This window comes from Xenopus tropicalis, chromosome 7, assembly GCF_000004195.4.
Source record: "Xenopus tropicalis strain Nigerian chromosome 7, UCB_Xtro_10.0, whole genome shotgun sequence".
NCBI classification, from domain to species: Eukaryota; Metazoa; Chordata; class Amphibia; order Anura; family Pipidae; genus Xenopus; species Xenopus tropicalis.
In genome coordinates this window covers 95,688,788-95,708,163 of record NC_030683.2, presented here as the reverse complement: position 1 = coordinate 95,708,163, position 19,376 = coordinate 95,688,788, and the positions used below count along the sequence as shown (strand labels likewise).

At 39.1% G+C, this 19,376-nt stretch overlaps 2 protein-coding genes across 2 annotated transcripts; both read left to right on the top strand.

Annotated features, from left to right (window-relative positions):
• Positions 1 to 227: 227 nt before the first annotated feature.
• On the top strand, positions 228 to 11,173 carry aadacl3 (arylacetamide deacetylase like 3). The gene is made up of 4 exons (XM_002937459.5): positions 228 to 505; positions 7,083 to 7,308; positions 7,821 to 7,884; positions 10,330 to 11,173. The coding sequence occupies exons 1-4, from the start codon at positions 329 to 331 to the stop codon at positions 11,102 to 11,104; spliced, it is 1,242 nt and encodes a 413-aa protein (XP_002937505.2). The 5' UTR covers positions 228 to 328; the 3' UTR covers positions 11,105 to 11,173.
• Positions 11,174 to 14,064: 2,891 nt separating this feature from the next.
• c1orf158 (chromosome 1 open reading frame 158) lies at positions 14,065 to 19,019 on the top strand. The gene is made up of 4 exons (XM_002937470.4): positions 14,065 to 14,654; positions 16,907 to 17,020; positions 17,505 to 17,679; positions 18,622 to 19,019. The coding sequence occupies exons 1-4, from the start codon at positions 14,571 to 14,573 to the stop codon at positions 18,903 to 18,905; spliced, it is 657 nt and encodes a 218-aa protein (XP_002937516.1). The 5' UTR covers positions 14,065 to 14,570; the 3' UTR covers positions 18,906 to 19,019.
• The last annotated feature ends 357 nt before the right edge of the window (positions 19,020 to 19,376 follow it).

The following is a 19,376-nucleotide window of genomic DNA, read 5'->3' as shown; positions in this document are numbered from 1 at the left end:
AGGCAATTAGGGCACAACCACTATGTGTATGGAATTTTAATGGGTGCAAACTTATGTGCCTTTTTACACCTAATTGTGCTCATTATTAACAAATTTATGTAAGGTCTAATCAGTAAAAAGAGAGAGAGGCCATATCTAGACTGGCACATAGCAGCTGTTATCAGAAGAAATACTATATATTTAAGAGGGTGTGTTATCTGAGCAGTGAGTGCTGGCACTCCCACAAGTCTGTTGATCACCCATAGGAAGAAGCTGGAGACCAGGAAGAACCGGTGCAGTCAGCTGAAAGTCAAAAGTGCTGCTTTGCATTGCAGCCTGCATTGACAAAATGGGGCTAGCTTTTCCTTTGCTGGTGCTTTTTCTTGCAGTTATTTTTTCCCTTTGTATATTAATATTTGCGGGAGTCATTTATTTTGAATTATCCAACTCACAAATCCCCCCAGGGGTGGCATGTCCTGGGAAACTTCGTATAATCCATGCCATTATGATTGGCATTGCAGTTTTGGTAAGTACTTTTGCTGAACACCGAGTGAGTGTCTGTGTCTTCTAAACTGTTTGCTGTTTTCTTATTGCAGTGTCATAGGGAAACTTTCACTTAGAATGTTCCCATGTACACACTTCCCAGTGTTTATTTGCTGAGCATTTACTTTTGCTGAGAGCACAGTTTACATACATGTGAAGGGCTCTCGGCTTGTTTATTCTGATTAGAAATGCACGCTATGCTTCGCTTGCTTTTTTGTGGCTTTATATTTTAATGTTAACCTCTTGTTCCAGAAGGTCGTTTAACTTTCATTCTTGGTTTTATTTATCACATGAATTCTGCATAACTGCTGCTGGAAATCTTCTGCTGAAATGTGCTTAAAGGGGCAACGATGAAGGTAGCGGTATATTAAGGCTAGCGGCACATGAGGTATTTTGACCAACACTGCCATGCATGAAATGGGGACAGGTGGACATCTCAACAAATCACTTGCTCGAGCTTTTTTTTATGGTAAAGTCCATCTGTCACACTCTTGTGTGTCTCATAGGGCACTTTGTTGGCAGCAATGGTTAAAACTCCCCAAGTGCCATTAGTCTAAAGTTGGCCAAATACAACACCAACATATTGTGCAAAATTTCATTTCATATGATTATTGGTTTGTGCATGATGCCCCGCCAATTTTCAGTAGAATGGGGGAAGTGTAAAAAAATTTCATCCGCTGATGCAATATTTTGGCCATGGTGCCTTTTCTTCATTTCCTGCTGTTCAAATCCTTGGGATGGGAAAATAGCAAGGCAGCCATAGTGTGTGTAGCCTCTAGTACTTTCTCCATCCTTTCATCCTGTTGGCCAGTTAGGAGGAGGGCATACACAGTGGGCCAATGTATGACCACCCACCATAAAACAATTTTCAGTTTGAAGTGTTTACTATACTGGCTGACTATCTGAGCATGTATGCCTTGTCGGCCATTCTAACAGTGCTAGCAAAGGCATCAAACTGTTCATGCTCACATTAATCATGTAATCATTTTTGCCAGTGCTCTACAGTGGGCCAGGTAGCCCTCACCCACCCAGCTCTGCCACGGATTTAGCAAGTCTCTGGTGACAGCTGGGGAGGTATTTTTTCATTTTAACAAAATTCTATTTATCATATTGTCACACAAGGGCCTATATATAAATACAGCCCTGCATATAATACCGCAATCCTGATAGGTAGGGGATTATCTCTCATGATGGTAGTTGACCTTTCAGCGACTTTTTCGTACTTTGCGCAACTTTTTTCGTACTTTGCGACAAAATCGGATTTTCGCGCCGAGTACGAAAGTTTCAGATTCATTCAAGCTTCGGTATCGTGCCTTTCCTTGGGCCAGGTTGGAGCTGCAGAGTGCCATTGAGTCCTATGGGAGGCTTCCAAAATCATGCACTGAAGGATCAAAGTCGGAAAGGTTTTCCCGCCGTTTACGATCGATGCAAAAATTTCGGATCGCCAATACGATATTATCGCGACTGTTCCGATTTTTTTGTAAGCATTTTCATGATATTTGCTATCATCAGAAATTTTCGTATCTAATCCCAATTTTTCCCCATTTCAGGATTCGAGCTCGTACTTTCATGAATGTGACCCTATAAGGTGTAATGTCTTAGCTTTTCGGTTCAAATTGAGATGCAGGAAGATATACACTGCTGGAGATTCCAGCAACATTTTTCAGTGTATTTTGCATTAGTGATGTGAAAGAGCATAGCAGGGTGTGGTGTTTGAAAGCATAAGGCCTGAACTCAAATGTCCTGTTTTTCATGCCTGTATGGCTGAGAGACATGAAAGTGTACAAAGAGCAAATGCAGTAACACAAAGATCCTATACCTGATAACTTACAGACTGGCTAGTCTAGTGGGAAAATCGAGTGTTCTGGGTTTTTCAGTGTTACATGCAAGTAGTATTGGTGTATTAAGAACTGGTGTAACCCTCCAGCAATATCTTTTTAGGGCCTGTAATGCCAGGAAGATATCCTATTTCACATTTCACATACGTCACTTGGGGCTCCACTGGACTGTCTACATTTCTGCCCCCCTAAGGTTCTGTCTCCTTTTTTTACCAATTTCCTAGACACAGTAATTAGCAAAAAAACACCCTATCTGCTCATAACAGTCAGACAGTGCTATATTGACTGCTGCTCTCTGTATTGTTTGGTCTGAATGAGTGGAATAACAGAAGGTTTGGCATACTGTGTATGGCCCCTCTTACTGCATCCAATCTGTCAGATATTGTGAGTGGTCAGACTCAGCCTGTGTATGGCTGCCTTTAGTTGAAAATGTAAAGAATTGGCTAATTGCTTTACTGCACAGGTTTAGAAGAGTTTAAAAAAAAAAAAATTGCTAGTTTAATGATATATGAAATATTTACCTTATAATTGTGTGAGCAGGGCCTCAGGCAATCCTGGATTTGACTGGCTCAGAATTATGTACAGTAATGTTCTGTATGGCTGAAGCTGTGCTATGTTGGTGCAACTCAGCATTTTTCCATGGGATTCTGACCTATCTTAGATGGATTGGACTGTAAATACATGTAATAAATTGTACAAGATATGCCACAAATTCATTATTTTCACCTTTATTATATTGGGCAGAAACAAAATTTATTATAATTTAATGTATAAGTCACTGCAAGTAATCACGCACAGTTTTTTGCTGAGCGGATTAGTTGCCGCATGTGTCTTAGCTCTTAAGCAATTTTAGGGTGAAGATACATGGAGCTTCTAGTAGCAGCTACTTGTCACGGCTACAAAAATAGATAAGGCTGATTTACTGATAATTGTCTCTACATGTGTTTTAGCAGAGACAATTTTCGGTATTGTCTATGGCAGGGTATTTTCTGGCATTTAGTAGCCATGAGAAGTAGCCATTACTAAGTAGCTTTGTGTGTCTTCACCCATAGGTGAAATTCAGGCCCTCCCCTCTTCATATTCCACTCTCTCATTCAAACCACTACCTGGTTGCTAAAGTAAACAAGACCCTAGCAACTGGATAGCTGCTGAAATTCCAAACTAGAGAGCTACTGAGAAAAAAAACAAATAACTGAAAAAGCACAAAAAAAAAAAAAAATGAAAACGAATTGCAAATTGAGCTGCACCTGCTTGTTATTGCGTTTGCTTGTTTGCACTACTGTAGTGCAGATAACTGACTTGGGAACAAGATCAGCAGTGTTCTGTTTGCTTGACTTTGAGTAGTAGTACTTAAACAAAACAATTCTCTAAAGCTTCAAGCTTACATCATATGATTGTATCTTTTTTGTTTTCTTATCATGAATAGGCAAGGTGAAACAGGTGACATACAATGGTAACACATGAGCATGGGCGTCCACAGAAGGGGGCAAGAGGGGGCACTTGCCCCCCCCTGGAAAAGTAGCAAAAAAACCAAAAACCTTACTCCGTTTCTGCACTTTCCCCTCAAGCCCGTTTTTGCTGTGCTCCGATTGGATCTTTCTTCTTGTGGATTCACCAATCAGAGCACAGCTTCCTTGACAGACAGTAAAATTGACCAATCAGAGCACAGATGCACACAGGGATCGGGAGATTTTGCAAACTGGAAACAGAAATAAAGACTGAAAAGATGAATCTGCAGCTGTAACTTTACCTGAGAACCAACTCTCAACTTTTGCTGCAGTTTTCATCCCACAGGTACTATACAGTTCTAAAGAATCACTAGCTGACATTAAATTGTTTAATTTATAATCTATCCCCTACCCTAACACATGGAGGGTAAGTTAACTCTTTCCCTCTGAAAAAGCTCATTGTGTGTTTATATATGTGTTGTTGTTTTTTGCACTTACTATTTTTTTTTTTTTTTTTGTCATTGTTTTGTTCATTTATAGTAAGTTACAGTGGGGCCAATGTTGTGTATCCGTGCCAGTGTTATAGTGCCAGGGCCTGAATATCTGCCATCAGTACCCACTGCTCCTCATGGCATATAATGTGCTGGGTTTGTAAATACAGACTGCATCTCACTGTATATAATGGGGAGTCAGTACCCACTGCCTTTCTTGCTATAAAACTAACATAAACACATCTAAAGGGGTGGTTCACTTTTAAGTTAACCTTTAGTATGTTATAAAATGGCCTATTCCTAGCAACTTTGCAATTGGTCTTCCTAATTAATTTTTTTGAATAATTTGCCTTTCTCTTCTGCCTCTATACAGATTTCAAATGGGGGCCAAAAAATATTGCTCTGCGAGGCTACAATTTTATTATTATTATAATTTTGTATTACTTATTTTTCCAAGTAGGCCCCTTAACTATTCATATTCCCATCTCTTGTTTAAATCACTACCTGGTTGCTAGGGTAAATAAGACCCTAGCAACCAGATAGCTGCTGAAATACCAAATGGAGAGCTGCTGAACAAAAAGCTAAATAACTGAAAAACCATTAAAAATAAAAGTGAATTCGAATGCGAACTACCCCTTTAAGCTAACTGATCCCAAACACAAATGTTTGCAGATCCCCTAACAGAAGTGCGCGTATGAATACTTTTACTACTAATACTAAACATTTTAGGGTAAAAAAAAAAGCACCCCCACCCGCACTTTTGTACAGTATCCCTGGGAGTCAGTGGGAACGGCAAGAGGTAGTTGGGAGGTTAACTTTTTACGTCAGCAGTGAATCCACTAAGTGTCACATTAGCTGTAGGTCAGTCTGTGTATGGGCCATATTTAGCCTCCCCTAGTATCATCCTGCAAAAAAAAAAAAATATATATATATTTATCTGTTGCAGGATGATGCTAGCTTACTTGCCCCCCCTTGGAAAATTTTCTGCGGACGCCCATGCACATGAGTTTACTTGTGGCTCTAATGGTAATGCGGCAGTTCTCTTCTCTACAGTGTTATGTTTCCAGTCACACCATCAGTCATATATGGTAGAGGACTTTGGCAAGGTTAAGAACCAAAAACCATTATTACAATGTGGTAGATAACTGCTGGCAATGTGCCGGCAGGTTTTTGTGGGCAGATAGAGTCTAAAAGGCTCCAAAGTACATAACCTAAACAAGCTTAATCAGAACAATGACAGGGAAGTATCTGAGAAGATCTAGCAAGCTAAGTTTGAGTAAGTGACAACACTGACCAAAATGGTGCAACAAAAAACTTGGCTTCAATTTTATGGGTAGCTTTTCCTACACATATAATTTGTGGTAAGAAATATCTCTTTCCAAGGTCATAGTTTAAAGTATGTTTATTGTGTGGAATAATAGTTACAATATATTATTATATATAATATGGTATAAAGCATATGCGTCTGCTATGATCATATGCGTTCAATGTATGTGCATGTGTGTGTGCATGTATGAGTAAATGTGGGAGTCCCAACAGGAAACAAGAACAAGGGGACACATCCTCTCTGTGTTCCAGAACATTTTGGCCGAAGTGTTTGTTTGATATGCATGGTTTTGCTTCCATGTATGGAACACATGGACCACATATGTTCAAGTTAATTGGCTCCTGATAGAACACCCTACTGTGTGTGTGTGAATGTGATAGGGACATTAGAGTGTAAGCTCTACTGGGGCAGGGAATTATATATAACATATAACAGCATACACCGTGTAAATTTTTTGTATACATATTCCGTTTTCCTTTCTTATTATACATGGTTTGCGTTATAAATAGGAGGCATAGGAGCAATATATGCAGGGCAAGTAAAGCCCCACAAAGCATTAGGATAGAATATTGTACCTTACACCCATGGTGTCCATTTGAGCTTTGAGGAAAAGGGGCCAGGAAGCAATTAAAGGAAAACTATAACCCCAAATATCTGATTAAAATATATTGCATAAAAGAGCTTATATGTAAAGCCCTGCTTCATCTATAGAAATCATTTTCATAAAAATATACTTTTTTAGTAGTATTTAGTAGTAGTATTATTAGTATTATTTAGTAGTAGTATTGGGTAATCCTAAATAGAAAAATTGCTATTTCAGGTACTAGGGGCCGCCCTCTGGGTTCATATTCACAGTGCACACAAAGAAACCAAGGGCACACATGTTAGGTCACATAAGTCACTTCTTCCTGTTGCATTTAGAGCTGCATTATTACCTGTCAGGTGATCTCTGAGGGAACACACAAACCATAAAAAATATTGGCTCAAGATAAAAGATGTAAAAGAGCAATATTTACTGACATATATATTTCAGTTTGGTAAGATTTTGGGACATTTAATATGACATAAACTATTAGTTAAATATTATTTTCTAGGGGTATAGTTTACCTTTAAGCTCCATACATTAATGATGTGTTTGCATGGCACCATGCCATTTGTTCACATTCAAAGTGTGCTTTTTGGCATTCAGGGGCACCCAGTCCAACAGATTAAAACAGAATATGTACAATGCCCCCTGCAACTGTGAAGGGGCTGTTTAACATAATGGAGCTACAGGAGTCAATTTAGTAATTATAGCTCATGAGTCTCATAGGGCTTTTGTACCTCTGGGTTGGTAAGAAAAGCCATGTACATGTAGTTTAAACATTTGTTGTGTGTTGCTTGCCCTTTAAAAATGTATTTGCATTTCTAAAATGGTGTAACCGTCAGGCAATACATCTTTTTTCTGCTTAAACAGGGGAGGATATTTCATAACCTAGGACTATGCAATCAGCTTGGCTTTATTCGTTACGTAAGGGAGCAACTGATGGTAAAAAAGCTGGGAGAGGATCCAAAACTTTTCATCAAAGACCATCAATTTGAAAAAGTGCCTGTAAGAGTCTACCAACCAAGATCGCCATCCGCTGGTGGGAGGAAAGGAGTTATGTTCCTTCATGGAGGAGGCTGGATGTTTGGAAGCATTGGTAAGAGAACAAATCAACTTACCGTAAATGCATAAATGAACTAGTTAACACTTTTCTGACTTCTGGGTTTCTTTGTTATGTTTGACCTTTAATATTGTGCCACTTGTAAAAATGTAAACAGTTGATGGGCGTATATGTCAATATTCCCACCTACTCTTGCAGTTGGATGTTGTGTCCATTTGTGTGTTTTCCCCAGTGCAAATCTTTGCTCTTATGGTATCTGGCACAAAATCTTACACCTGATAGCAGTGGGCGCTATTTAGCTGGAATTTGGGGGTTAAATGTTTCACCGGGGCTTAAAAAAAACTCCATACATTGCTATGATTCCTTAAGTTTTGCACTGATAATTAACTTCCCTGGTGGGCTTAAATTGTAGTCCTGTAGGGCCAGACAGGGTCAAACCCATGAATTAAGGTTGAATGCTTACTGATAAATTGAATAGGTGTGGTTACTCTTAACCAGTTTTCAGTTTGGTTACCATTTTGACATCATTTATTTTTTTTTTTTTACAGACACATATGATATTTTATGTCGCTACATCTCCAAGGAAACAGAAACAGTTGTTGTCTCAGTTGGGTAAGTCATTTTAATGTCTAAAAACATATATAAAGGAGCAAGAGAGAAAGAAGGACTTTGGGTCAACAAGAACATAGTTTGTAACCCCCTGCCCCATCCACCCTTGCTACACCCCTAATTCACAAACCCTCACCCACTTATGGGTATGCACTGCATCTTTAATCAGGGACGGATTTGTATTTAGTGTAACTTTAGGCCCAATTGTATATATCAAATCCCCACCGCCATTGTTTCTTGCCCTGCTTCCACCCTGCTGACACTATCACTTGTAATGGGAAAAAGGGAGTTACCCTGGGGATGTTTTTTTTACTATTATTATTGGCTTGCTGGCAGCATGATGCCCCTAAAACGTTGACACCCAAGGTGTTTGTGCCCTTTTTCAAAATTTCCTAGAACAGACATGTCTTTTTCAACATTTTCCTAGGACAGACATGCCTATAGAGACATATGCACTTCAAGTAACTTGGAGACTGTCAATAAAACACACAGTAGTGTTTTTAATAGGATTCCCTATTTTTTTATATTGTTTTTATAGCTTTATGAAACCTTATGTATTTACTACTCACACAGTGCAAATAAAGACACATTTAAAACTGGATTTATATTTCAAAAATATTCAGCTGTTCAGGTGTGATAAAGGCTATGAAAACATTGAGCCATAGCATGTTTTCTATTCACTCTGTATTTATCTGTGCTCTCCCTCTGTTAATTTTTAAATCTTTATTTTGAACAGAGAGTCATAATTAGGGCATAGGCACACAGGGTGATTCAGAACATTTTCAAGGTTGACAGAAAGGTGGACAATTGCTCCACACCGCCCCATCGTTTAGCATGGGCTTCCCAGTTCAAAACTGCCTGTCCTGATTTCAGTTGTCTAACAGGACTCTGCTCTGATTGCTGCTGGCAACTCAGCCAATGATATGCTGCAGCATTATAGTCCCACCCACTTAATGACCACTCCACCAATGTCATCAACTCCACCCCTGACATCACCTGTCTGCACCACTGTCCCGGACCATCCACCAAACAAAGGTGGCAACCCTATTAAAATCATTTATTAATACTGCACACAGCTCATTTTATAGAACAATAAGAGATTTTTGCCTCTAACCTTATATTGGTCCTTATTTTACTTAGTGTCTTAAAACGTTATAACAATTCAAATTACTTTCTACAATTTCAAAAGGAAAATAATAGAAGATAATACCACTGTAATTGTTGTTGTAGTGTTGCCTATTTGGTCTTTCATGACATATGCATATGTTCTACCACTAATGATATAATGGTGGTATCGTGGCTCGCTGAGCCAATTGCCTCCCATAATGTTCCTATAAGTTAATATAAAGGGGTCGTTTGCCTTTATGTTAATGTTAAGTATATCATAGAATGTCCCATTCCTAGCAACTTTGCAATAAGTCTTCATTATTTCTTTTTTATAGTTACATTTTTATAGTTAAATTATTTGCCTTCTTCTACATTTTTACAACTTTTAAATTGGGGTCACAGACATTGGCAGCCAAAAAAATTATAAATTATATAGTTATACTGTATATTTTATATATTTTATAACCAAGACAAACTCTGTCTCCACCTGTGCCTTGTTTGATACTGTGCAATCTCTGGGCAGAAAGCACATGAATTTTGTGTCATTAGCTGCTTAGTTTTACAGCGCTCAGTTCAGCTCCAGGAACCATGAGTCTCATTAGGTCAGGATTTAAACATATCTCTGCTTGAGTTCTCATGATGTCAAGAGTAATTAGCCTGAATGACCTGTTTTTAACTGAAGCTTGACCTAATACCTGGACATAAGGTGCTTAAGGCCTGGCATTTGCTAGTCCTTGTATAAAGATTAACCCAAATAAATGAATTTAACTTGAGCTTTTTGAAAAGTAAACATAATTTTATGCAACTTTGCAATATATATCAAATAAAAACATGCAGCCTTTTCATGATTTTTAATGTAATAATATGGTTTTGAACAGTTACCTATGCCTGTTCCCTGTTCCTTGCTGATCTAGCTGACTAATTTGAGACTCCAAAAAAATGTAATAGTCGACTGTCCTCAGTCTGCCTCCAGCCTGCAATCCTCCCAATTCCCTGCACATGTGAGTTCAACAAGAAAATGAACATCACAGTGCAATGCATTGTGGGTTATGTAGTTCCTGCATGCTGGAACATGTCTGTAAGAAGTTGTTACAATTTGTAACATCAATGTTTTAGTCCCTCCTTCCCTGCCAGGATTTCAAATGATGCAGAAAGAGAAGAACTGTTTTGCAGCTGTATTTCAGCATATAAAAATGGTATTTATTCATGCTTTTTGAAGGAACAGATTACAGCAGGGGACCCCAACCTTTCCTACTCATGGGCCATCATCATTCTAATGATATAGTGCCAACAAGTTATGTGCATTTTAATTTAATATATGTACATCTTTATCTTTTGTAGTTACCGTTTGACTCCAGAACACCGCTACCCAGCAGGATTTGAGGACTGTCTCAATGCTACAGTCCACTTCCTAGAAACAGCACAGGAATATGGTGTTGACCCTTCCTCAGTTATAATAGCCGGTGACAGCGCAGGGGGAAATCTTACTGCTGCGGTTTGTCAGTCTCTCGTAAACAAGACCAACCTTCCAAAACCATTGGCTCAGGTGCTAATATACCCAGCCGTTCAGATGATTGACTTTGATTTACCTTCATATCAACAGAACCGGGCTGTTCCAATTTTGTACAGAGAACGTGCTGTCTTCTATATGTTGAACTATATATGTGATGATTTGAACGTGCTAGAGGAGATGTTGGATGGCGACCATATACCTGTTGAAACAAAGATGAAGTACAGGAAGTGGTTGAGTGCAGAAAATATTCCAGATGAATTTAAAGCCAGAGGGTACAAGCCCCGCATCATGTCCTCACAAACCGAAGAAGTTATTGAAGAAGTAAAAAATGTTTTGGAGGCAACGTGTTCCCCATTGCTTGCAGAGGATTCTGTTATTCACCTCCAACCCAAAGCTTATATATTGACATGCGAGTTTGATGTACTGCGTGATGATGGACTGCTATATAAAAAGAGACTTGAAAGTAATGGGGTTCCTGTAACCTGGTACCATGTTCAAGATGGATTCCATGGGATTGTCAGTTTCTTTGACAATGGAAGCCTTTCTTTTCCTTCTGGGAAACTTGCGGTTGATAGCATTACTAGTTATATTAAGAATGCTTAAGGTCTGTTAGCGGTTCCAAAATTGCTCAGTTGTTGATGTGATAAATACTATGAAAAACCTTTACCATGACTTTTTGCATAGTAATGTTTCATAATTGAGCCATAATGTCTCCATCTGGGTTCATAGTTATTAGTAAAAATCACTTTTTAGGTCAAACATATTTATATACATAAGCACAAATAGGTGCTGCCATCTACTGCACAAAAGTCTGTTTATAACTCTGGTAGTAATACACCTTTAGGGGGTATGAAAGCCTGGGCAGGAGGAGGGTGAGTGACATTGTCGGGGGTGACACCAGGGGTGGTGATGTTTAGTGGGTGGGGCAGTGATTTTAGGGGGTAGGACTTGGACACAGTGGGGGTCATTAATCAACAGTGGGCAAACTTGCCCATGGGCAGTTACCCATGGCAACCAATCAAATTGTTACACTCATTGTTCTACCTGCAGCTGGCTGAGAAAAGGTAATCACTGATTAGTTGCTATGGGTTACTGCCCATGGGCAAATGTTGATAAATGAGCCCCAGTGACTGGTGATTGGGGCTTGCTGCATTAGTCACTGCAGAGTCCTGCCCAGAATCAATAATTTGGAAAACCGGTCAGGCAGCCGGTTTAACCCGTACAGCCCTTAGGAAAACCGGTCTGTTCAGGTCAAAACCAGACAGCTGGCAGCACTAGTAAGAAGGACAAGCTGAGAGGAATATAATGTGTTTGGCAGCAATGCATATATGAGGGTAGGGTGGGTGTGAGCCGTGTAGGTGTGCCCCCCCCCAACTTGCACATTATTTAGATACGCTGGTTAAGGGTGGCAAATGCAGGCTGCAACAGGGCCCTGTACTTGGGCCCTGCCCTATGGCTGGTGTTAAGTACAACCTGGCCTATGCTCACCAGTGTTACATTCTGAACCTAAAAGCTCAGCCAGTCTTGCACCCCGTGCTTTTCACTTCTTGCTGGTTGCTATGGAAATTGCATGATGATTATCATATCCAGCAGACTTTTATAACTGCAATGGAATTCTCTTACATCCACAGTCCGGTTACAAACGATGAACACCATGTAGCCTTATTGATTAAAACAAGAATAATTATCCAAAAAGCCTGGTTGTTTAAATGTTTAGTAACCATATCTAACTATCTAACTAAGTGGTCCATATGGTGATCATACAAATCCAAAAAATCATTATAGGAAAATAATCAATGCTTTTAAAAGAATAAGAAGTCTCAAAGGTAAGTAATGTGCACATGAATAAAACACGACAACCCTAAGGGGCACATTTACTAATCCACGAATCCGAATCCCGAATGGGAAAAAATCAGATTGGAAATGAAATTTTGGCACTTTTTCGTCGCCGTCACGGTTTTTTCATATTTTGCGCGATTTTTTCGCCGCCTTCACAACTTTATCGTATTTTGCGCGACTTTTTCATCGCTGTCGCGATTTTTTCGTATTGAGCAAATTGTAAAATATACGATAAAGTAGTAACAGCGACGAAATAGTCGCGCAAAATTCAAAAAATCGCAACGGCGACGAAAAAGTCGCAAAAACACAGATCATTACAAAAAAAAAGCATTCGGGCGCTTTCGGTCCGTTCGTGGATTAGTAAATGTGCCCCTAAGTCTTTGGTAATACTCCCTATATGCACTATGTTTGCTAATCTAGCTTTTAGTAAAGTTACAACCCTTAATACCCCCTATTTCATGGCCTGTGCTCCCAAAAAGATTAGGGGCTGATGATCTGCTTTGAAAAAGGAATACCCTATCTAATCAGGAAAGAACATTCTTAAGCGGAAATGGGCACTTCTGTTGGTAGGAATGCTTCCGGACACTCCCTCAATGGTTTTCTGCTGTTATGCACCAGCATGTCTCAAATATATTTTCTAAACAAAATATTGAAACATAGAGATGGTGATAATGGGGGTCATATAAGTGTAGCCAAGACATTCCTCACTACACAATCTGGAAACAGGGTTAGCAAATAGCTGGAGGGAATATAACCCAAAGGGATAAAAATTATACATTCTTCTTATATCCCCACAAAGTACATTTCCATATTGACTGTTTCTTGATCCAAGTCCTACTCCCCTACACATTTTTACTTCCAAAAGTCTGAACTTCCCATGGTCAGATCATTTCCCAGCAACACTGACCTTTTCTAGCTTAATAGCTGTACTTTCCTCAACTATCTATTACTGGAGCCTTAACAATACCCTTATTAAACAACCCCAGGTCAAGGGCTCAACTGCATTCATTACACAATATTCTAAACAAAATCTAAATTCAATAAACTTAGCAATGACCCTATGGTAGGCCCACACACCCCTATTCAGAGGGGAACTGATGTGTGTGACTATAGATTTACCTACCCAGGCAGAGGGTACAGCAGGCACCTGGGGCTACAAGAAGCTGTTTTCACTGTGTAGCACATCCTAACTGACTCAAGGCACCATATGAAATGGAAAGTGGAAAGTGCCCTTGAATAAGATTTCCCAAAGTCCTATTCGATTATGTAATTAGAAGGGGACATACACCCTAATCTTTTAGGGAGCCTGACAAGCACCCTAAGGCAGTAGCCCCATGGCTGCACAGCTGGCCACCTGCTTGTTCACTTGTATGTGGCGGGTGGCCAGAAGGGCCTGGGAGGGGAACTACCATGGAGCAGACCCTGTAGTCTGGGTTCCCCTGCAGCCACAGGGTCTGCTGTATGGCAGTTACACCACTGGACCTATCAATAGCTGCAAGAGAACTGATTCTGTTCTAGTCTGGGCAGACCAAATGTGTGCTGCACTAATGACTCTAAAAAATAATACCGGTATAGGATCCATTATCTGGAAACCCATTATCCAGAGGCACTGAATTAAGGGGTCGCCATCTGCAATAGACTCCATTTTAAGCAAATAATTCACATTTTAAAAACCAATTTCCTCTTTCTCAGTTATAATAAAACAGTACATTTTACTTGATCCCAACTAAGAAATAATTAATCCTTATTGGAGGCTCGTTTAATGTTTAAATGGATTTTTAGCAGATGGAAGGTATTGGTATGATCCAAATTACAGCAAAATGCCTTATCTGGAAAGCCCCAGGGCCCGAGCATTCTAGAGAACAGGTCCCATTCCTGAATAGAAAAATTGCTGTAAATAATATATTTCATATGGCATATGAATATTGGTTTGTATTTGTAGTTAAATACAGCCAATGAATGCAATTTACACTAAAATTAACTTCAAACTATTGATGAATTGCCTGAATGAAAAGCTGTGGGATGCAGGTAAATATTCATTTCCATTGTTTTGTATGTGAAAAGTGCAGAGGAACTCTATTGGTGAATGGAACAAGCCAGAATCCTTACTAGTGGTTTCCATAGCAACAGTAAACACTGAGACTGTAGGCACAGCAGGGAAATGTGATCACATAGAAGCAACTATTTGCTATAAACACACGACTCCAAGTGAGGCAGCCAAAAGCCAGTTATGGATCATTATTCAGGATGGAAAATAGAACCGAAATACTCCGACAAAGTTCTTATTGGAAACTGGGTAGAAGAAAGGAGAAAGGTATTATTATCACAGGGATAAACACGTTCAAACTCAAAACTATATATTTCTGTGCAATATATCTGGATACGAGGCAAGCTGCATTCTTTGTTTGGACTGTATTAATTGCATTGAGCAATTTCTAAAAATTCTATCCCTTCAGCCTCTTGCACTTGCACAGTTTTGGGGGCAACATGATAAAAGTCACAAAGTCTATGAAACCATAGCAACTGATCAAAAATAGCACATATTAACCACATTTGATTTGTTGATGTACGTTACTAGAACATTTAGCAAATTTGTTAAATAACACCATATAAATCCTTATTGATCACCAAATCTTGCCTGTTATCCAGAATGCTCAGTACTTGGCATTTTCTGTATGAGAGATCTTTCTGTAATTTGGATCTCCATACCTTAAGTCTGCTTAAAATAATTTCTGACTTCTTTTTGAAAGGATTATAGTTCAGTACGGGGCAATGGCTGGTGATATGGATGGTCAGGACTAACCAGAGAGACTCTAACAATAACTTTGGCTATAGCTGCAAGCTGTGTCAGTAATGCCTCCATTAAAGCTATGGGTAAATAGAAAGGTAGAAATTATGAAATACTTACCCATGAATCAATATTTTCATCAGACCTTTAAAAACCCTGTAAAATTGAATTCTTTTTTAAGTTTGACCCTGATTTTGCGCTGTTTGGTGAGAGTGTATACATGCTAAAGTGCTGTTGTCAATAGCAACTAGTCAGCAGTTCATTGTGACCAGCCTACTGCACATTTAAAGAAGCTAGAAACACTAAATTATATAAACAGGACTCTCAATCAAAGATTAATATTTAGTATGTTTTATTGCATCAGAAAATATATACTGTAGCTTAACACAATTTGCCATTTTTATCTTGTAGAGCCTTTGTCAGGGACACATGCAATATATACATCAGGCATTGGACTATATATTTTTCTATGTAATAAAACATCCTTGGTATTCTTTGATGGCGTGCCATATTAATTTTTTTTATTTGTGTGTAATATTAAGTTGAGATGTCCATGTAGCCCCCCACAGTGGGCACCCTAATTTATTAATATTTATTTATTATTGTAAATTGTATGGTGCGCTCCTCCCAGATGTTGTCTCTACAGTATATTTCAAGCTGTGCACGTTAGCACCTATGTAAGTAAATGAGCAAATATGTGTATTCTCGATCCTCTCTCTTCGTATTCTCTACTCTATCTTCTCTTCATAATCTCCCCCTTCTCTCATCTCATGTCATGCAGTTCTCTAGCTTTATCATGTCCTGTACTACTTAAATAACATAGTATTATTTCTCAAAAAAGCTGTTAAACTCATATCAGCACTATTCCTATCTTTCATAGCATATCAGTGTCACTTTAATGTATTTGTATTATACAACACACAAAGATACATCACGTACACTTATTATGTTCTGTACTTGCATGTAAGCAATCCTGGACTGAATGGATTATTTAATTCTGAGTACTGTTGAGTCATATGGACAACTATTCATATGATCTTGGGTTTTAGTTGTACATTGTTTTATCACCAGTATTGCCAGACTGACCTATTATCTGCTTAATCGGCTGTTGGGTCATGCAATTGATCTTCCCCATTATCTGTTGTACAATGGTTATAAATGCCAAAAAACTATATAGATGATGCAAAACAGCGTTTTCATACTGTGTGTGATTTCTTATAAAGTCTGGAAATGTTAGCAGCCCCATTGTGGTTGGAAATAAAACAAGAGAAATATTATTATTCATTATGTTATCATTTATATCAGGCCCCACCTGTCTTGCAAACTAAATTCCCTGCCACACACACTAGGGTGATTGTGAGCAAACTTGCATAGGTGGGTTTTGGAGTGTGGGGGTAAAGCCATTTCAGCCATTGGCAGAAAATATGAATTGTGCCCAAGTCACAATGAAACCCAGGAAGACACCACTGCAAGACAGCAACAGAAACCACTGTACCACTAAAACCATTGCAATCCCTTCCCTTTAGGTAGGCTCCTCAAAGAATCAACAAACTCATATGCCTAATGGTAGTTGACTAAAAAAGTCTTTATTTAGACCAGCAAACACTTTTCATGTTGTGGCACAGTTTTCTGCAGTTGGGCAGTCTAGCTCTATTACCTTTCATAGTATCTGTTCAGCTTGTTTGAAATCCCAGTACAAGAAAAACATTGCAGTTCTTCTTTAGGTTTATAATAATGCTAAATGAATTTTATTTCAGTTAAATTGTGCTAATTTCTAGTTTAGGACAAGATACCAACCAAAGCAGGACAGTTGCTACAATATCGACTTTGTCAGTTTTCCAGACAGCAAGCCAGATCGGATTTTCACCCGATCAATTGTGAAAAAACTGGAGGTGAGTAAACAAAATAAAAATGTGCCGACTGTACACACTGTGTGGGACTGATTTTGCCCCATTCTTATAAGAAAATTCCAGGTTGTTCAGGTTTATTGGATGATGCTTTCAAACAGTGAGACAAAATTCTTACTTGGACTGAGATATGGGCTTTGATAGGAACACCGTAGGACGCAATTTTTGTTATTTAGCAGCTTGGTGTTATCTAGTAGCTTGGTGTTTGGGATCATTGACTTGCTGAACATTTACCTTTTGAGTGAGATCCTAATCGTCCGGCATAGATATTGACTTGTATCATGTCCATCTCCATAGTTTGTTCTTTTTAGTTTTATACTAGAATAAGCTGATGTTTGATAACTTCCTTTACAACTATTTTCTATTGTGAGTTGACTATTTGTCTATTTAGAAATTGCCTTCCCTTTATAATTCCAGCAAAATCAGAATTTATCTAAAAATAATTTTTGTTGCATCATTTGTGTTTTAGGGCTTGCCAAAATGCCATTTACTTTCACATCATGGAGAGCCTAAACATAAACATCTAGTATCACTTTATGATGATCATTATTTAAGATCTGGCAAATCCAAACTGCCCACTCTTCGTAGCTACGATGGCAACCGTCTAGCCTGGGTTCCAGAACAGTCTGATTATCCCACTGCAGGTAATAAGTATGTGATAATCTTGTTCAAATCATTTAAATGTAGTGTATGTGGCTGTGTATCTATGTTTGAGCACAGATGAAAAAATGGATTTAATGACTGTTAACTGGCAGTAGTTCACTGTGCCCTATTATATATATTTCCAATTACCAAGGGATCAAGTGTATCAACTCTACAGCATGGTATGCATTGTAAGTGATCTTGAATTCCAACCAAAATAGTAGTAACATAGACATTCTCCCAAGCTTCATTGAAGCAATACTGTCATGGGAAAACATGTTTTTTTTCCCTCAAAACGCATCAGTTAATAGAGGTTTCACATGGGGCCAGCCATATTCTTCATTTTCCAGGGTGCATGTCACCGGGGCATTTTCCATGGCAGCCATGTGACCTGTGCTCTGATAAACTTCAGTCACACTTTACTGCTGAGCTGCAACTTGGAGTGATATCACCCCCTCCCTTTCCCCCCAGCAGCAGATCAGCAGAACAAAGGGAAGGGAACAAGATAGCAGCTCCCAGTAGATATCAGAATGGCACTTAATATTAAGAAATCCAAGTCTGGCTTGGGACTCCAGTTAAGGTGGCCATACACAGGCCGATTGTCGCTGCTGATATCGGTCCCTTGGACCGATTTGGCAGCTTATCGGCCCGTGTAGGGGCAGGAACGAGGGGCATGCCCGACTGATATCTGGCCTGAAATTGGCCAGGTATCAATCGGGCAGGTTAAAATATTAAGTTGGATCAGGGAATGCATCGGCTCGTTGATGTGGTCCACGAACCGATTGCCGCCATTATAATTTGACTGTTTGGCCCCAGGCCCCATCAAACATGGTTTTTACTTGCACATATTTCATTGTGTTTATTTAGAACTACATTACATATCAATAACAAAGGAATGCTTTAGAGAAATATAGACTTACATATTCTTTGTTCTTTGCCTTCAGATCCTCCTACAAACTTTGGTCTTTTCCAAGCAAAGGAAAAACAATGGAGAGAACAGTTTTCGGAAGATCACAAAAGTCTTTATTCTGCTTCTTACAAGCAGCCTCCCACCTCTGCATATAGCACTGTGCGATTTGGTGTAGCACCCCGTGTTCTGTCCAGCACCATGTATCCAAGCAATAACAACAATAAAAGCATGAATTTCAGAGAATACAGACACTTGCAGGTTCCAGGCTACCCTGTGCCTCACACTCATGTAAACCAGCCAGCTGGGTTTATGACTTAATACTTTTAGGCAGTAGCTGGTTACTAACTCTAATGTATACTACCTGGTTGGACTGGATTACTGCAGTCATGCTGACCTGTCTGGTTATGTTATTAAAGCCACATTGAAAACAAAGACATATGTGTTGTTATTTACATCTAAAACAATGCTCAGCAGTCAAGCAAGCTGGATGTGTATTAGGGTTCCTTACCGCAGACTGTAAATTTAGTAATCCGTGGGAGACCTCCTGCCAGGACAAAGATGTATATACGGGAACAAGAAGGACACAACCAAATGGAAGTTCAAACTTGTTCAGTTTATTCTTACGTGCTCATAGTATTTATACCCCTTGTGTAAGTGCAGACACAAAGAAATCATTATAACATTAGCTTTAGAACGAAGATGGTCTATTTCATTATCTTCAGAGATGGCCTTCGATGATGGCTAATACGGGACAGGAATTGTAAGGAGGACACAAGGAGTAGAAGTTGC